This window comes from Diplotaxodon limnothrissa, linkage group LG4, assembly GCF_057381915.1.
Source record: "Diplotaxodon limnothrissa isolate DT_005_m linkage group LG4, D_limnothrissa_male_GT1.1, whole genome shotgun sequence".
Lineage (NCBI taxonomy): Eukaryota > Metazoa > Chordata > Actinopteri > Cichliformes > Cichlidae > Diplotaxodon > Diplotaxodon limnothrissa.
The window spans coordinates 1,150,679-1,164,191 of NC_140599.1; the positions used below are offsets into that span (position 1 = coordinate 1,150,679).

Genomic DNA, 13,513 nt, shown 5'->3' on the forward strand with positions numbered 1-13,513 from the left:
ATCAGCGGGGAAACCTATTGATTCATAAAATCCGCATCCCACACATTCTCTCTTTCGTACATATACACGCGCCTGCAGATCCCCCCTCTCTCTCTTAGAGAGGCAGAGAGGCTGACTCCTCCTTCCTTTCCTTCTCTCACTTGTGTCTCCTTGTTGGCGGTACAGTATAACACAAGCATACAGATCGGGGACCGACGGTGGATGGGGAAAGGCAGTAGCCGCAGCAGCAGCAGTCGGACGTACCGACCGAAGGATGCTCCAGCACCATGACTTGCTCGGCGTCAGATAGCGAGAAGATCGTCATCAACTGCGGTGGAATTCGACACGAGACCTACCGGAGCACCCTAAAGACGTTGCCGGGGACGCGTTTGTCTTGGCTGACAGAGCCCGACGCCTACAGCAACTTCGACTACGATCCCAAGTCCGACGAGTTCTTCTTTGACCGCCACCCGGCCACCTTCGCCTTCATCCTCAACTACTACCGTACCGGCAAGCTCCACTGCCCCAACGATGTCTGCGGGCCGCTCTTCGAGGAAGAGCTTGCCTTCTGGGGCATCGATGAGACGGACGTGGAGGCGTGCTGCTGGATGAATTACCGACAGCACCGTGATGCAGAAGAAGCCCTGGACAGCTTTGAGACCCCCGAACCGGATCCACCCGAGGACGACCCTGCACTCACCGGCGGAGCGGATGGCGACCTGAAACGTCTGTGCATGCAGGAGGACGGCCGCAGGGCGACACGGTGGGAGGTGTGGCAGCCCTGGATGTGGGCACTGTTTGAGGATCCCTACTCCTCCAAATATGCCCGGGTGAGTGGCAAGTGTAACGTTCAATCTGTGTTCCCTTTTTCTCGTGCGCGCTCTGCAACTCATGCGTTTGGCACTGTTTTGGCCACTGCGCATTGTTGCGCGTAAATGTTCTCCGGATACTGTTGGAGGATGAAAGGACGTTCAGTTCTCTGCGGGTTAAAAAAAGCCACAGTGGTGTACGTTTGATCTTTCTCATGAATCATTTTGCAGGAGGATTGTGGCTCCTGCTGATGGCATTTTTTTCAGTGCGCATCAGCCCATCCATCTCACAAATGTTTCACAAGTGTGCATCCATCCTGAATGTCTATCGTACACCAGACATGTTTTTTCCATATCTATTTCTTGTCAATCCATACTTTGTGAAAATTATTCAACAGTCTAGAGGTCACCTCTATGAGTAAAGTGATCAAAATGTAATAAAGGAACGTCAGCTGTGCATCCTCACACTTCATCCTAGAGGTTTGTCTCAGTACATGTGTACATGTAGTTTACATAGACTTTAGTTAGGTACTGCTCTTGCTCCAATGTTGTTCACAACTGCTTTGTCTGTTTCTAAATGTTGTTGCCTCCCAGGAACTCACTTCAAAATGATTCAACTGTTCTGTCCTGACTATAATGAGTCAGAAGATCAGCTTTGTAGCTTATTTATACTATATAACACCAATGACCTACAACAGTAATCTCAGCATGCTGTGTATATGTAGGAGTTTTATCACAATCAGAAGTCAAAGGCCCTAGAAAATAGGAAAGTATGCCCTTACAATCAAGCAAGAACCGAGCTGTCTTTTAATAGAAAGATAAATATCAGAATGCAAAAATAGAATAGAATAGAATAGAATAGAATAGCCCTTTTTGGTCATTGTACATGTACAACAAAACCAGCGGTGCCAGAATAAAATGTACACAGCAGACAGCAGGAATAAATAACAAACATGAGAAGTATTTACAATGAAGAGGGACATACACAAAAAGACGAGAAAGGCACACATTTAGAACAACATAGCTGTAAAGTGCTTGAAGAAGTCCGGAGAAAGGACTTGGTCTAAATAGAGTCCATGTGTGAGTAGCCTGAGTGATGAAGGTTTCTGAGACCATGGCTCAGGTGAGGTGGGTGGGCAGGGGTGGGCTGTGGGGGGATAGTGCTTGTTAACAGTCTGAATGGTCCAGGGGAAGAGGCTGTTAGTGAGCTTGGTGGTGTGGGACCCGATTGGCCTGAGCTGCTGACCTGCTGGTCAAACAGGTGGTAGGGGGAGTGCAATGGGTCACCTGGGATGGCCCTGGGCCCTGAAGCAGCAGGATGTGGCGATGGCCTCGGGGGGTGGCAGAGGACAGCCAATGAGTCTTTTTGGGCAGTTCCTGTTCCAAGTTGCGGCTGGGAGTAAGTGGAAGGAGAAGAGAGGAAAGAGGAGCGCAAAGAGACCACTAACAACAAATGGCCTTCTAACCTGAACTTGCAGCTGGTGTTTGTGTGGACATAGAGTCCACGGGGCTCCACGAGAGAACAGGAGCTCACCTTCATTTTCAGTTTTCACTATTCTTGAATTAAATTCCATCTAAACTGCCTCCTGTTGAATCTGGTGCAGTTCTTAGATCCAGTGATTGAAAAAAGTGATTTGTTTGACAGTACAGCATCACAACATCATGGTGACAAGAACTGGCTTTGATATGTAACGAGCTTCTTGGTTGCATGAGAATATTTTGTGGAAGGTGAGACTATGTTAAACCTTTTCGCTGGCACCAAAGCAGTTTGAAGATGTTTATGTGCAGCTGGTCTGCAGTCTGCTTTTCAACACAGAGGAGAAACTGTACTAGCTCAGGACTAGATTAGGTCACATGCTAATTGGAAGGTTAAGCGTGTGATCCCTGGCTGCTCCAGTCGGCATGCCAAAGTATTCTTGGGCAAGATACTGAAGCCCAGTCTGCTCTGTGGTGTATTTATCAGAGGCAGAAAGCACTTACATGTAGACAGTGTTTGGGTAAATGATGCGTTTTGTACAGAGTGGTGACTAGAAGGATGCTGAATAAGAACCAGGCTATTTACCATAAAGTGGGCTTTACTATCTAGAGTATGGTATTTTAAATATGCTGCTTTTTTACCCACTTTAAGTTTACTGAAAGTTCTGCTGATTAGAGAAAACTATAAGATGTCAGCAAAGCTATCTGATGGAATTCTCTTGGTTTTTATAGTGTCAATGCAACAACAGTCATTTCGAGGAGAGCTGCGTTGTGATGATTGATACTCTGAACTTTTAGTAGAATTAAGGCAAATCAGCTTCTGACAAATGCTGCAATGCACCAGTGCACAAACCAAAGTGGGTGAGATTTAATTTGTAAAAACCACAGGTGTTGTTTTTGTGAAAAACTCAAGTAAACTTGTTAGATTACTACAGTAAATAAATAATTTTCAGACGTTATTTTCTCAAGCTGAAGACAAGGCTGCTGGATTAATTTAATCAAACTGTAACCAAGCTGTGGCCCAGCACCTCATCCACATGTGAAACAGCAATCAGACGTCAACAGTGATATAGGTGAACATTTCTATCAGCATGTCTGCTGTATCGGTCAAAGAGGATCTCACTCAGTTTATGCAAGTGTTGCAGTTCAGAGAGGCTTGTTCCAACCCAGTGTCCTCACAAAATACAGTCAAATAGAATGATGCTGCAACTTTCAGTGTAAGTGCAGGACACAGAATGCCCTTTATGCAGAAAAGCAGGCAGTCTGGCTGTAGATGGTCCTCGTGTCTATACAGGGGACCCCAGTTTGTGCAGACAAAAACCTCATACGAACCAAGATCTTTTCTTAACCATAGTGTTGCGTCCATATGTACATATCACAGGAATGAGGACCTGTGGAAGCATGAAGTACCATAAAAATGGACAGGTCTGCAATGTAAATGGCAGCAAACGAGTGACTGAATAATGAGGGGTGATAGTACAAAAAAAGACAAGCTGATGTCATGGTTGAGGGGGTTAGGACAGCATCAGTGTGACAGTGGAAGTGACTTTGAAAGTGTTGCAGTCAATAGTTTTGGTGCCAGCACTGGGACAAAAAGGTTGGGTTGAAAGGTAGATGGTCAGCGCAGCAGCAACACTCAGGTAAGCTAAAGTCCAGCTTCTGTTAGCCGATTAGCTTGTTTCAGGATGAAGGTTTAAATGTTTTTTCACAAAGATATTTGACAAAGAAAAGCAGGACGGCATGAGTTGTTGTCCTGTGGCGTCTGTCCTTAAGTATGTGTATTATATTTGCAAAGGTGCCAGGTTTGCCCATTTCTGTCTGTCTTCTGCTTCACAATCTACATGGTCCATCTCCGATCTCGTTCTCTCGTGTCATCGCACCGACAGCTCACTGTGGTTTATTACTGTGCTACATAATCAGAGATGAGTGCTATATTGCTTATTATTGCTATTCAGTCCCTTCTCACCAACCCTCCACCCAATATGCTCTCACTCCCCCACCTCGTTCAACCCCCCACCCCCAGCTCTCTGCTTGTGCTATAGCGTAAGACTGCAGTCCCCATAGTAGCTGACTGTGCTGTAGTCTGCTGCAGAGTAGGAGAGAGAGAGAGAGGCACAAACAGGGGGAGGGAATTACAGAATGTGAGGTGTTTTTGGTTGAGGGTGAATTCAGCAGCAGAATAAAAAGAAGCAAAAGAGAATGGAGCCACTGCAATCCCCCCCTATTTCTTTCATTCTTTACTTTTTTCTTCCCCCAATCTCTCAACAAGACAAGCAAATGCACACACGAGCTTCACTTTCACACACTTGCTAGGCTGCTACACACAGAGTTCATTGTAGCAGTGTGTCATTTTGGTCCTAGTACTTATAGCTCTTTCCTACTGTATTTAAGCCCCAAAGCACTTTCTATTATGAGGCTCATTCAGCTTATTCACACACATCACACAAGCACTTTTTTCTGTCCCTAAGTGCTTTTGTCTAACATTCACACTCGGATAAATGCTTCAGTGGTTCAGTATTCTGTTTCATGGATAGATCCAGACCGCAGGAGCCGGGGATCAAACCACCAACCTTCCGACAATCTCCTGAGCCACAGCTGCTCGTTTTGTTCTTCCATGTTATTGTTATGTCAGCGGAAAGGAAAAAATAGTCTCTTTATGATGTCGTTCCATTTACAGTTAACACTGAAGATCTTCAATAAAAAGTAATTAGTAATAGATTTTATTAACCTCCTATTTAAAAGTGAACAAACTTGACACTCTGATGTGTCCCTCCATACTCTGCCACCCACTGGTCATTTAATGTTACTACAGATGTATGACGTGTCATTTAACCCTGTCATGCATGAATTCTGATGACCTCAATCAGTATTTTTTTTTCATCTTTTCATGACTGAAGATGAATAAAAATTCTTTAGAAAAAAAGCTGAATGTTTTTGGAAGTAGTTTTTAGTTTGTTTTTAGTTTCAGCTATTTTAGGGGGATATCTGTGTGTGCAGGTGACTATTACTGTGCATAATTATTAGGCAACTTAACAAAAAACAAATATATACCCATTTCAATTATTTATTTTTACCAGTGACACCAATATAACATCTCCACATTCACAAATATACATTTCTGACATTCAAAAACAAAACAAAAACAAATCAGCGACCAATATAGCCACCTTTCTTTGCAAGGACACTCAAAAGCCTGCCATCCATGGATTCTGTCAGTGTTTTGATCTGTTCACCATCAACATTGCGTGCAGCAGCAACCACAGCCTCCCAGACACTGTTCAGAGAGGTGTACTGTTTTCCCTCCTTGTAAATCTCACATTTGATGATGGACCACAGGTTCTCAATGGGGTTCAGATCAGGTGAACAAGGAGGCCATGTCATTAGTTTTTCTTCTTTTATACCCTTTCTTGCAGCCACGCTGTGGAGTACTTGGACGCGTGTGATGGAGCATTGTCCTGCATGAAAATCATGTTTTTCTTGAAGGATGCAGACTTCTTCCTGTACCACTGCTTGAAGAAGGTGTCTTCCAGAAACTGGCAGTAGGACTGGGAGTTGAGCTTGACTCCATCCTCAACCCGAAAAGGCCCCACAAGCTCATCTTTGATGATACCAGCCCAAACCAGTACTCCACCTCCACCTTGCTGGCGTCTGAGTGGGACTGGAGCTCTCTGCCCTTTACCAATCCAGCCACGGGCCCATCCATCTGGCCCATCAAGACTCACTCTCATTTCATCAGTCCATAAAACCTTAGAAAAACCAGTCTTGAGATATTTCTTGGCCCAGTCTTGACGTTTCAGCTTGTGTGTCTTGTTCAGTGGTGGTCGTCTTTCAGCCTTTCTTACCTTGGCCATGTCTCTGAGTATTGCACACCTTGTGCTTTTGGGCACTCCAGTGATGTTGCAGCTCTGAAATATGGCCAAACTGGTGGCAAGTGGCATCTTGGCAGCTGCACGCTTGACTTTTCTCAGTTCATGGGCAGTTATTTTGCACCTTGGTTTTTCCACACGCTTCTTGCGACCCTGTTGACTATTTTGAATGAAACGCTTGATTGTTCGATGATCACGCTTCAGAAGCTTTGCAGTTTTGAGACTGCTGCATCCCTCTGCAAGATATCTCACTATTTTTGACTTTTCTGAGCCTGTCAAGTCCTTCTTTTGACCCATTTTGCCAAAGGAAAGGACGTTGCCTAATAATTATGCACACCTGATATAGGGTGTTGATGTCATTAGACCACACCCCTTCTCATTACAGAGATGCACATCACCTAATATGCTTAATTGGTAGTAGGCTTTCGAGCCTATACAGCTTGGAGTAAGACAACATGCATGAAGAGGATGATGTGGACAAAATACTCATTTGCCTAATAACTCTGCACTCCCTGTACATTTTGGTGTATTTCAGGGGACCTTGTTTGATAGTATTCATTTTCTAATTCCTTTATTTTTGTCTCTAACTCTTTTGCCTTTTGGAAAGTCAATCTTGCTTTAGAGCTAGTGATGCTAATTATTTGGCCCTCAATAAAAGCCTTAAAACCTTCCATCTTATGGTTGCAGAAGTTTCTGTTTTATTCATTTCAAAATAGAGGCTAATTTGTTCATCCAGAAGCGAGACCAAACCAGGGTCCGCCGACCATTTTTGTTTGCAACGCCTAATTCTAGCATCTTTCACAAGCTTTGCGTCCTGATATACCAATGAGTTGGGAGCATGATCTGAGATTAGGATCGCCTCAAAGGAGCATTCCTTGATTTTATGTCTCAACTCTGCAGATATCAAAAAGAAGTCAATTCTTGAATTCTTTTCTTCCCTCCAGATATCTATTAAGTTTAATTTCTTCATAAAGTGCCGTATAGTTACTCTACTACGGGTGTGAGACTCTTCGGTTCCCGAGCTCCTATCTTTCACCGGATCTAGTACACAGTTAAAATCACCTGCCACCACACATTTACCAGGAAAAGAGGACAACATGAGGAATAAGTTTTGAAAAAAGATAGGGTCGTCTGTATTAGGTGCATAGATGTTCGCCAAGATAATTTATTCATTTAGTAAGTTCCCTTGAATGACAAGGTAACGTCCAAATTTGTCTTTGGTGACTTTACCTGGAGTGGTATGGATTCGTGCACCAAAATGGTGACCCCTCTCGCTTGAGAGTTAAACGATGCAGACAAGACCTTGCCTCTCCACCTCCTCTTAATTTTCAAGTCCTCGTTATGCATCAGATGTGTTTCCTGAAGAAACACAATGTTAGACTGCAAAAATTTTATTTTGTTCATGACTTGTTTAACTTTCTTCAGACTTCGTAACCCTCTGCAGTTCCATGATGTGATTTAGATTTTTATCTCACTAGACATTTCTTGTAGATTGTGCAGTTATATTCCCCAAACAAGTGAAAATATATGTCAAAAAAATAACAAAAAGAAAAAGACGGAAAGCTAACATAAATACTATTAGTAACATCAGAAACTGCCCGAATACCCTCACCGTCACTCATATCCAGGCCTTCCCCAGATGTTTAAAGCTTTCAGGTAGCAATTAACAGTCCCACCCAAGGATGACACCGTATAGCTGAACTAGTAGAACCGAACTATCCAACTGTTAACTATAACACTAACCATACCCTCCTGTGCCACCAAGGTTAGATATTACATTCTTATCTATTCATAAACACCCCTCTTTGCCATAAGTGAAATCCAATTTCACATTTCAAATCAGATTTCTAAGCAAAACTAATCAGAAGTGGTCTGCTGGTTTGATTGAGCCCCACTTACTTGAAGTTGACCAATTTACATTTGTTGCAGAAATACGTTCGGCCTATTAATCTTTTTTTATTTGATTTATTTATTTATTTTAAATTAGAAGACAGATATCGGTATCTTAAGAGCGTTAATCCTGCACTGAGCCCCTGATAGAAAATGCATTGAAATATGCGCTATTAGACACAAGCATACATTTAACGTTATAGTTTGATCTGCCCGAGCCGGCTCGGCTCGATCCTGCTCCTCTTCTTCTCAGGTCAGATGTTACCTTCTGCTTTGTAAACTTAGACCGTATCCTAACCATCAGTCCGATCCCTCTTTTGACTTGATCCGTTTGATGAAGCCCTCCGCCTCAACATGGTTGTTAAAGATGAGGGACCGTTCCTTATATGTCACTATCAGCCGGGCCGGGGGAATGATGCCATAGCGGAGCCCCATTGTGCGGAGTTGGCGCCTCGCCTCGTCGAACTCCTTCTGTTTCTTGTGGACACCTGCCGCCACGTCCTGGTAAAACCTCACCGTCTTGTTCTTGTATCGTACTTCTGTTTTAGTCTTAGCTGCTCTCATCAACAATTCTTTATCTTTGAAGCTGAGAAATTTCATTATCAGCGTACGGGGTGCAGGATTGTTGTGGGTTCTCGGCCCAGCTCCAGCGTTAGTTATGTACGCCCCAGCATCAACTCCAGTGCATCCGGCAGCCAACTCTCCAGAAAGGCACAGGCGTCCTCGCCCTCCGCTCCCTCCGGTAGGTTGACCATCCTCAAATTGGAGCGCCTTGATCTTGTCTCCAGGTCCAGCAGTTTGTCCTCCAAATCTTTATTTTTATTTTCTAGGACTAGTACTTTTGTCTGGAGGGAGGCGACGTTATCCTCAATTGTCAAAATCCTAGTTTCTGCTTCTGTGACGCGCTCTACACAGTCAGTAATGTCTTTCCTCGCACTCTCAATAGCGGACCTATGCCGTCAAACCTGGAGGAAAACTCTGTTTTCATGTTGTTGATAGCGGTCAGGATGATGGCCAATGTGGGGCAGGACTCTCCTGCCGCCATATCCTTGCTTCTGTCCGGCGCATTAACCTTTGGAGTCCCGCTAGCGTTAGCCTCGCCGGAGTCCATGGCCTCACTGCTAGCTGATGAATCCTTGCTAGGCCTCGACTTCGTAAAGTCTGACAATTAAGCTTGGAGAGTTTTGTTCCGCCCTTGACTGACTTTCTTCTGTGACACCGGCATAACCCTAAGTTTATTTGTTGAAATAGCGGTGATTCACCTACTCAAGTACAATATATTAGCAGGATTTTGCCAACAGGGTAGCAGAGCAGGTTAACGCATGTCCGCTCAGCTCGCCGCCATACTGGAAGTCCCATTTGAAATCATTTGGTAAAAAAAGTATGGTAGCCAAAATACTTTCATGAATGTTTGACATATGACATGACACTTTTCTAAGTTAGTTTATAAATAAGCATAAATAAACAGAAAAGTTTACTAAAACCAAATACTTGAAATGCCAACGTAGAACAGTAAAAATATCACCTGAAGTGAAAAAGTACTGAAAAGGTGTAATGCTTTGATGAACGAAGAAGGATAAAGTAGAAGTTCTACCATTTAAATTGGCTTACATATAAGAAGAAAAAAGAATACTGATCATCATTAGTTTACATCATTCTCAGTGTTAAAAATGTTGACTTCTTCAAATGAACATGATCTGTGAGATGGGTGGTCAGTGGATGGAAACTGGCCCAGTCGATTCTCCTAGTAACAATAACTGAGCCAGTTTTATTCACAGGTGAGCTCCATGTGGAGTACAACAGTTAATGCCTACAGGGTCTCAGTACATCTGCAGAAAAACAGTGACAACCAGGTGATGATATTTAATCACAAGCACATGCTTCAGCATTTTTCCAGTTCTCATTTTTCCCTTTTCTGTCATTGCAGTGTCTTTCATCTTTTTATAAACCACCCATGTCTCTCTTTCTACATGTCTCCCTGGAGGTTTGCTGTGGTAAAGGCAATATATCCTGCAGGGTCCCTCTCCCCCCTCGGTGCTTTTCAGGATAATGCTGTGAAAGAGACTTTTTTTTTGTCTGTGCCACCTATCTGTGAGGGAGAGAGAGAGAGAGGGGGAGGGGGACCAAACTATATTTCATGTCACGTCAAGAAACAAAACATTTAACCACAGAGGGATCTCCGCTGTGATCTTGCCTCGTAGGGAGTTAATAAAACAGCCAACGAACAAACACACAGACACACACATGCAAAAATAGCTAACTGAGCATGGGAACGGTGAGCCCATAGGCTCATTTAATACAGTACATCCATACATGCAGCAGATTCCTGCAGAATGATCTGTTGTGACGTGTTGTGCATGGTGTGTGTGTGTGTGTGTGTGTGAACTGCAGTATCTAACATCTACTGTGGATGAGTTCCTTTCACCTTCAGTCCGAGACAGACAAACTAACACACACAAATCTACCTGTATACACACACAGCCTCACACATGCACACAGAACACAGCACACACACGAGACAAGCACAACTGCCAGCTTTGAGGTACACTTGTAAGCTTAACATATGGTTGTGATTTTCAGTAATGATATAGAATTCCTAAGGTACGCTCGTCACTGTGACACGTGAGCATACGTGACATACGAGTACTCTGTGACTTGAAATGTTTAAATGTACATGGGAGAGATAAATATCTTAAACCATATCTTCTTCATTGTGTCTTTCCTCAACTCAACCATCACCATGACAGTCATCCTTTCCTCACTGTTTAAATGGTTGTGTTTACATTCTTGAGAGAAGATGGAACTTCAGAAAAACCCAAAGGTTCTCAGACTGTATTCTCCATCTCTGTCTGAAGACAACAAAAAAGGCTTTTTGTGCAAACTGTGTGAGTAAGTATATGCAAACACATAGTGGGGAATACAGTTTTCCGGCAGGGCTTTATATTGTTGAAGCATTATCAAACCATCAATATAATTTTTCTGTTGGAGGACAAAGACATGTATGATTATATTTCTGTAGTTTTTGAACATCTAATTCTGTCTTGTTTACTGTTTGCTGCTTTATATGTAATTCAAAACAAATGTTGCTCTTGTGTGTACACAAGCTATGTTCTTACAGTCCTATTACCAATAACAGCACCCTATAATCTGCATACATGTACATAGTAAGGTACAGACACAGCTCATAGACACTTATATTTGTCATGTGTTCAATGCTCTGTAGAATAATGGACTTGCCAACATCAGCACCATTAGCTTGACCTCTTCCCAGCTTGACGCTGTCACCTGCTACTGCCCCTTTCTGTGATACTGTACACTGTCACCCATCTCTTCAGAGGAGCCAGTGGTCAGCTGACTCAATCCGACAATCAGCCACCCAGCAGTAGATGAGCTAGTGAACAGCTGCTCAATCAGTGACTGGACCAGTCTTGGGTTGTTAGCTTTTGTGGTGTATTCTGCTCGTGTTAACTAAGCTTGGTGTTTTCTTTGAGGAACTAGTGAATGTTACTCCCCTCAACCCCTTGCCCTTATTCTTGGGGACGTAACAAAATTATTGCAAATTTATTAAAACTAGAAAAATAAAAAATATAGCATTTACAAATGTATTCACAGCCTTTGCCATAACACTCAAAAGGTTTCCACTGATCTGTTCGATGTTTCTATATCATGTTTTGAGTTTACCTGTGATAAATGCAGTTGATTGGACATACCTGTCCAATATATAAGGTTCTATAGCTTACTCTCTATGTCAGAGCACAAACCAAGACATAAAGTTCAAGGAATTGTCTGTAGACCTCCAAGACAGGATTGTATCAAAGCACAGCTCTGAGGAAGGGTACAGAATAATTTCTACAGTTTTGAAAGTCCCAATGAGCACAATGTCCTCCATCATCTGTAAGTGGAAGAAGTTTGAAACCACCAGGACCTAAAGCTGGCTGCCAGGCCAATATGAGCAACCGCTTGTGACCAAGAACCTGACAGTCACTCTGACAGAGCTCCAGTGTTGTTCTATAATAATGATGGATTGGATTTATATAGCGCTTTTCAAGGCACCCAAAGCGCTTTACAATTCCACTATTCATTCACTCTTGCATTCACACACTGGTGGAGGCAGCTACGGTTGTAGCCACAGCTGCCCTGGGGCAGACTGACAGAAGCGAGGCTGCCATATCGCGCCATCGGCCCCTCTGGCCAACACCAGTAGGCGGTAGGGTAAAGTGTCTTGCCCAAGGACACAACGACCAGGACAGAGAGACCGGGGATCGAACCGGCGACCTTCCGGTTACAGATGCGCTTCTCAACCCCATGACTCACGGTCGCCTATGAAGGCAGGAGAACCTTTTCTGCAGCACTCCACCAGCCAGGCCTGCATGCACTGGCGTGCACAGATAGAGACGAGGTGGTGCTGAAGCACTTGCCCTTTTGCCCTCAGTCCAAAAAAGTGCCCTTTTGAAAGACGTGATTTTTATTTTTTTTTTTAAAGCTGCGCGATTTAAAAAGGTGTGAAAATAATGGCTTGATTTGTGCCCCTTCTTCAAAGACACCCGAACCCTGTCGCTTTTTCACTGTCACCGTGTCACGTGAACACGCTTGCAGTTCATTTGTTGTGAGGCGTGTAGCAGCGGCATGACATAGGACTACTTGGAGTAGGCATAGTAGGCTAACTATAGCGACTGGGAGCCACGGCGGACAACACGGCAGCTCTTTCCCTTCCCAACCAGTCAGGTAACCCATGAATCGAGTGAAATTATTCTGTTTGCCCTCTAAGACCAACCTGCAATTGTTTTGTTGTGAAGTAGCCTGTCAGAAACTGCACATGACAAACTTTGCCAGCTTGCCCCCTCCATCCATCCATATGGAAAAACAAAAAAACGACACATTTAAAATGTAACCTAAATCATTTAGGCAACCCCACTCTCCATCAATTCCGACCTTTTTGCATACACTATTGAAAATATCACGTTATGCTATAGGCTACATGCTGTTAGGCAGAGGGCTCTTTTGAGCCCATTTTTCGTTACAAATTTTAGGATGATCTCACGGAAATCTGTGAATAAATACAAAGTTTTCAAACTGAAGTCAGTGACGGGAAGACATCACACTTTTTAGAGATGGAACTGCAGAAAAACCTAAAACCTTGCCATGATTATGAATAATAGAATTATGGACGTTTCTCCGTTTTTGTGGATTAGCCTTTCCATAACTAACGTCAACTACTGTCCTACTTTGGTAAGATTGAAATTAATGTCTTTGACTGTCTTTAGTAGGTGTCTCCTGTGAGAAAGTTAGAACACCGTCCAACTGTCTAAAGATGCAGTCTTTAGCCTAACTGGTTGTTACTGACTCAGTGATGCTTGCAGACATCTACGCACTGTGTTGTGATCTGATTGTGACAGAACAGTGACGTTGTTATTGGTAGTTTGAAGGGTACGGTGTTGGGGGTGGTGCATGTTAAAAGTTTTGAGAAGCACTGGTTAGACATGTTAATTTTTT

At 43.4% G+C, this 13,513-nt stretch overlaps 1 protein-coding gene across 2 annotated transcripts in view; it reads left to right on the top strand.

Annotated features, from left to right (window-relative positions):
• The first annotated feature begins 266 nt into the window (after positions 1 to 266).
• LOC146632973 (voltage-gated potassium channel KCNC1-like) overlaps positions 267 to 13,513 on the top strand; it is an 80,560-nt gene continuing 67,313 nt past the window's right edge. For both annotated transcript variants that reach the window (XM_085351250.1, XM_085351251.1), the window contains exon 1: positions 267 to 809. In XM_085351250.1, the coding sequence (XP_085207376.1) occupies positions 267 to 809 (543 nt within the window). The remainder of the gene's footprint in view (positions 810 to 13,513) is intronic.